Source organism: Primulina tabacum, chromosome 14 (genome assembly GCF_025594145.1).
Source record: "Primulina tabacum isolate GXHZ01 chromosome 14, ASM2559414v2, whole genome shotgun sequence".
NCBI lineage: Eukaryota > Viridiplantae > Streptophyta > Magnoliopsida > Lamiales > Gesneriaceae > Primulina > Primulina tabacum.
Genome location: NC_134563.1, coordinates 28,241,051 through 28,247,458, shown reverse-complemented (window position 1 = coordinate 28,247,458; position 6,408 = coordinate 28,241,051). Strand labels below are relative to the sequence as shown.

The 6,408-nt window shown below is 37.8% G+C and overlaps 1 protein-coding gene across 1 annotated transcript; it reads right to left on the bottom strand.

Annotated features, from left to right (window-relative positions):
- Positions 1–3,254: 3,254 nt before the first annotated feature.
- Positions 3,255–5,174, bottom strand: LOC142525611 (uncharacterized). Its single transcript, XM_075629940.1, has 5 exons — positions 4,939–5,174; positions 4,729–4,815; positions 4,491–4,620; positions 4,108–4,401; positions 3,255–3,821 (listed from the first exon to the last, which is right to left on the bottom strand). Exons 1-4 carry the CDS (start codon positions 4,989–4,991, stop codon positions 4,222–4,224), a joined length of 450 nt encoding a protein of 149 aa, XP_075486055.1. The 5' UTR covers positions 4,992–5,174; the 3' UTR covers positions 3,255–3,821; positions 4,108–4,221.
- Between the last annotated feature and the right edge of the window lie 1,234 nt (positions 5,175–6,408).

Here is a 6,408-nt window from a genome sequence, read left to right as displayed (position 1 = left end):
AAGGATAAGAAGAGATTTGTGGTTTATAGGTAGGAATTACATGAGAGGCATAGGAGGAGTTAGGAGCTGAGAAAGATCCATGAAATTTCTATTAATCCATCCTTGTTTAGTGAAACACAAATGAGGATAATTTTCATTTAATGTATATTTTTGTTTTATGATTAGTAGATGAGTCAAGTAATTGTCTAGATCAATTAAGTTTACTTAATGTGTTTCTTTAGAACAAAATTCTGATATTTAAAATAGATTGTTGGAGTTTTATTGCTATTGCTGATGTCTTTGAGGGTGGTCCATGGACAATTTGTTTTTATTTTTGGATAAGAAACTAAATCATTGGCATCTTAATTTCGGTTTTTTAAAAGTTGAAGTCCTACAAAATATTTATACATTACTTAATTGGTAATGGTATAAACATGGTTGGCTTCCCTTACATGTTACAGCTACACCAATTAACCAGAACTATGAATTAAGGTGGTGGTTGGTAGTTGAATAGCAGGAACTTGGTAAATTATAGCTGATGGATGAGCAATTTAAAGAGATTGATGTGGAAATGGATCAGTCCAACGCTGATCGGCTCTGCTGATTTCTTCCACCGCCTTTTGAATATCTACTACTCGTTATACGACTGTCTTCTCATCTCGACCCTCTTTTTTATTTTTTCTACTTTCGAACTTCCCTGTGTATGCTGCATCAATCATCCAATTAAAATCCATTACAAGTTCCAGGCATGCATGCAAATTGCAATGCGACTCAGTACCTCTTCTTCTCCTAGTGTTGGGAAGCCATAGTGAACTATGTATTCAGCATCCACGACTCCTATGTTTTTTGTTCGATCTCCCTGACGATCATGACAGTATTTATTCATGCATTCTGTATATTTGTGTGAATGTGTGTATGAGCTATAAAGAGGGATGAAATGTTAACTGCCTGTGCACAATAACCAAGGTGCAAGTCAAGTCCCCAAGCATGAATCAAGTCATTTTGTGACAAAACCAATAGGGATTTATCTGCATGTAAAATAATCTCATTTCAATTATATAAGTATATAAATCATACCTGCATCATATACCATACACAACGCCATGCATTCTTGGATACACAGGGGCCATAACTTCTATCCATCTGAAAACAGCATTATATCAATCTATGTTAAATTCTTGTACTCCATATGTGCGTGTATGTGAATATTTGTTGTACCCTGTGCAAGGAGGATGAGTGCTGTTATCATCATATTGAGTTTCCTTACCACCAACTTTGTAAGTCCTCCTGCACTATCATTTATTTAACTGTATATGATACCTGCATTGTCTTCTTATAAAATGGTTTCATTCACTTTTTTCATAGATTTAAGAATTGTTATATGCTAATAAGGGAAATAGGCATGAACAAACCTGTGTACTTTTGATCTCTTCCATCGTGCAGTTATAAGGTGATGCACCTTAGATTCCCCTATTTCAAGCCCTGGTTGTGATATCTCTGATCCTTCATCTCTGACAATTGATAAATATCTGAACACCCAATACCTATTTCAAAAATAATACTAGTAATGTGTGAAAATTAAGTCTTGAATAAATATGGGTTTTGCATACCTTGTAGGGTGGAAGTTTCGACTCCTATCTCTTCGTCCCACAAGAAATATAATCATAATCTGCTACTATATCAGGATGCAAGAATATCTTGGCAAACCACCTATTCAATGACACTCTTTAGATTTAGCATCCCTCTGAAAATCCATGATTGCGAATGAAAATCGATCGCCCAACATGGTTCTTGATACAATCCTTTTATTTCATTTCCTGATTGGTTTAAGGATACCACCCAGTTGAGACCCTATGTAAATGTATCCGTTTCAAGTAATATGACTTTGTGTGGAGAGAAAGAACATTCTTCTTGTCCCAAAAATAATATTTTGATATGGTCGGGCCATAAACTCCTAAAGGTTATATACAGGCGAAGCACATGATACATTCCCACTCATTTGCGAGTGGTAAAATTTTATTTTAGGCTTTCCATTTAGTTTGTTTTTCCACAGATACATGCATGACCTGATTGCTCTGTTGACAATCCTTCCACGTATCAACAATGCCATCATAATGAAAAAGCATCACAACAAAATTGCTTGCTAGGAACTGCAATTTTGAGATTCTATATATCATGATCATGCTGATATATATAGATATACAGATAAATAGAAGATACGGATCATTAGTAACCTTTAGAACGAGCTTATTTACATTTATCTTCTGCTTTATTCCAACAGGCACAGCGAACAAACCCATCGATGAACTTATCTTCTGCTGCACTAGTCCAAAAGTATATAGTGCCTCACATGATATAGGAAAAAACTCTAAATTTAGTTCCAGTACCTCTGGAGATCCCCATAATGGTTTGGTTGTCTTTCGAAGTTAGAGGTTTTAACAACTATCCATTTAGGCAATGATTCACTTCCAGGTGGTCTGTAACTGCATTCATTCTACGACAGGCATCACAATTTTTATGTTTTTTTAATCATAATCAAAGCACAAAACAACAAATTTATTCATACAGATCAAGATATGAGACAATGAAATTCATACCTCACAGCTTCTTCTACTCTCAGTTTCATCACTCACTTGTGAGTTCGATTCTAACAGTATCTGCATCATAGCTCAGAGAGTTAACCACCTCGTAAATAACTTCAAAAAATATTTGAGAATATATATCACTATAAAAAAAGGAGGCTAGCGACGGTTTTAACCGTCACCTAAAGTTTTAACTGACGGTTTTAGCGACGGTTTGGTAATCCATAACCGGAGATCGCGTCGCCTTCTATCACCGACGATTTCTCAATAACCGTTACAAATTAGCGACGGTTTTGTTGAAAAATACCGTCGCTAATTTAGCGACTGTTTAGTTAAACCGTCGCTAATTTAGCGACTGTTTAGTTAAACCGTCGCTTATATTAGCGACGATTACATACAAACCGTCGCTAATTTAAGCGATGGTTATATACAAACCGTCGCTAAACCGTAGCTTAATGAAGCGACGGTTTTTAATCAACCGTCGCTATATTCAGCGACGGTCTTTTTTTTTTTTAAATTTCCTTAAATAAGTAGTGATATAAAAATATATTTTGTCCAGTATAATTGAAAAATAATTAACAACAAAATTTGAGAAATGTAATCATATTACTAATCTACAAATAATAATACAAGTGTTTGGTACAAATGTCGTAAAAAAAGAATCAGAAAAAAACGTGGCTACGGTGACTGGGTCTCGTTATCGTCGTCGTCGTCGTCGTCTCCATCCCCGTACCCATGCGTCGGAGGAACATAACTCTGTGATAATTTGTAGGTACGAGATGAAGAAGCAACTGTTGCGCCACGAGATCGACCCCTGTGAGAAGTGCCTGGTCCAAGCAGCGTGCTGCCTGATGTATGCGCAGTAGCTCCCTGTGACATGCCTGCAACTAGGACTCGGACCTGCTCCTCTAGTGACGCCGTGCGATCTCTCAGCATGGCGTTCTCCGCCTCTGTAGCCTGCATCCTCTCGCAAAGCTCATCGTTACGGCGTAACGATGAGTCTAGAGTCTGTCGCATGTCTGCCATCTGCTAAGACTCAGACGACTAACTTACACCCGATGACCCACCACGTCGACCCGGAGCCATCTCATCTGGATATAAGGTGTTGGTCATCGACCCACACCCATACAGCCTCCCCTTCTTCTTCCCCCCAACCACAGTCTTGAACATGCTGTTCACCGACTGTGGGCTGTGGACAGCAGACTCTGATCCATCATCTGCGGGAGTCATCGACTCAGCCATGTAGCGCTCCATCTCCTCCTATGATGTTGATAAAAAATGAATCAAATCGATTTTTCTTAATGTAACGTTAATGTGAATAACAAAATTTTATAAACTTACGTGGAGCAGGCGGGATCGCGTGTCAACGAACGATCTATCGTCATGTCGATGTGTATGAACGTATAGCTCTCATGACGTCGGATCTCTGCCATGTCGTGCTCGCTAAAATAAATTCATTAATTGTAAAACATTAACATTTATAATTAATGAGAAACATATATATATGTTAAAGTACAACTGAAAAGTATTAAGCTGGAAGAAATACCAGATCCTATCCGTGAGCGCTGTACGTCTTCGCACCTGCAATGTGCTTCGTCGTCCATGTACCTTCACCTGCAGGCTTGCTGTTCCTGTTGGCCTTGTTCTTTGCGGCTCTGTTCTACCAATCTTGCTGCTGCCAGGCAGTAGTCCAAGCAGCCCATCTCTCAGGCGTGACCGTCTGTTGATGATGGTCACTGGTCCTCCAGCCATGAATGGTCCGGCGGTATAGGGTGGCAGTGGTACGGAACCACAAGTCCCGTACCTGAGCATCAATGTCAGCAGCCCATGTATATCTCGTCTGCAATATTTTTTATTTAAGTAAGTTAATCGTTTAATAAAAATTGAAACATTTTATTGTAAAAATTAATTGTTTTAATAAAGACTTACACAGAACTGCTCCCAGTACCACTGCCGCCGCTTAGGTGTCACATACCTCCACGACCAGCCGGGATCACATGTCTGCAGTGAGAACTGAGCCGATATGTATCTCGAGACACAACTATTATGTGGGAAAAATCTATAACCAGGAAAACATGTCGTTGTAATCTTTTTTCTAAAAGTATTCAATAATTAGAACGAAATATTTTCAAACAATTACTTTAAGTTTTAAAAAAAAATTACTTACATCTCATCCCTGATGGTGAGCTCAATCCTGTCATCAGGTGGTGGAGGAGGCGGGGAATCATCGCGATGTCCAGACATAGTGTGTAAACTGCAAACCCAAAATTTTTGTTAATATAAAGACTTCAGATAATGAATAAAAGTTTTGAACATGCAATACACAGTTTTAAACATTAGGTACACGGAAATTTATATTAATCGTTGTGAAACAAACCTAGTCACTCTGATGACATTGTCGTTCGTCATCGTCGGTTGGAACATATTCATCTCTTTCAGCTATCAGTGGAGTGTACATCCATTTCAATGTCATACACAACATCGACATCGACAAGATTTTGCGATGCTAACAGAAATTGAGTTTCAACAGCATGTGTTTCACTGTCATTGTTCTGAAAAGCATTCGTGATATCCTCGGGTGAGGTAACATGTGCGGTGACATCAGATTCATAAGCTCTTTGACGCAAGCTGCTCACATACATCTATTCTAAAACAACTCTTCTTGTCGTAGGATATCTCAAATAGACCACTTGTGACGCTTGTGTCACAAAGACAAATGGCTCCCATGAACCTAAATTTCAGTTACAATTAACATCTACAATCTTGTACTTACTGTGTACGCGCGTGCCTGAACGAGGATTGATATCAAACCAAGAACATCCGAATAGTATTGCTTGCTTCAGTGGGAGACCAGAATACTCAACTTCAATTACTTCTTGTACTTGTCCATAATACTCTGTACACTCTCCACGTTTGTACTGACCGCTAACTTGAATGTCTGAGTTGTTTGTTGCTTTATAAGTTGTATCATTAACTGTGTGGAAGTTGAAACCATTGACATTATATCCTCGATACGTATTGACATTTTGAAACGGACCTGCTGCAACCTGTTTTATCATTGGAGACATAGATTCTGCGCTCTGCAATTCAACCTACATTGATAAATATAATACGAGAAAAATTAAGGTTTCACTTATCGAGTTATTGTCCACAAACTTAAATAGTTAGAAAATATTTACTTACGTAATTATTGAACCACCCAAATAAATTGTTATGTAACAATGAGTCAATATCAGCCTCGTTTAAGTATGGATTCTCTCATGTGCAAGTAGTCTGCACGGGGATTTTCTTCGGCAAATTCATTCGTTTCATTTTTATTTGTGTCACCGAAGTATTGGTTTTCATGTTCAGTATTACAGAAGTATTGATCAGATTGAATCGGGTCAATGAATTCTTGTTGAGTTGATCTGTTTACGAAACAAGTAGATGAAGAAGGAGCCTCCATATTGAAGTTTGGAAACATAGGAGGGACGTACTGATCAACATGAAACTGCCAACAATAATAGTTCGGTACGAAACCATATCTTCCTAAATGAAACTTTACAGTCTCGACATCCTCAAAACATTTGTTTCGACACTTCTTACCGTTGCATGGACATCGTAATTTCACATCCAATAAACACTCAGGATGACTTAGTGCAAATGACACAAATGTCTCAACACCAACACAAAATTCACTACTTAAAAACCCATTCTCCAACCTACGATACATCCAACTTCTATCCGTGCCCATTGAAGCCTACAAGTGTTTAAATATTAATTTTTTTAAAATCTATTATCAAAAACTATAAAACGAAAAGTTAAATAAGTATCTACAAAAATAACATTAACTTAATTATCTAGTAAA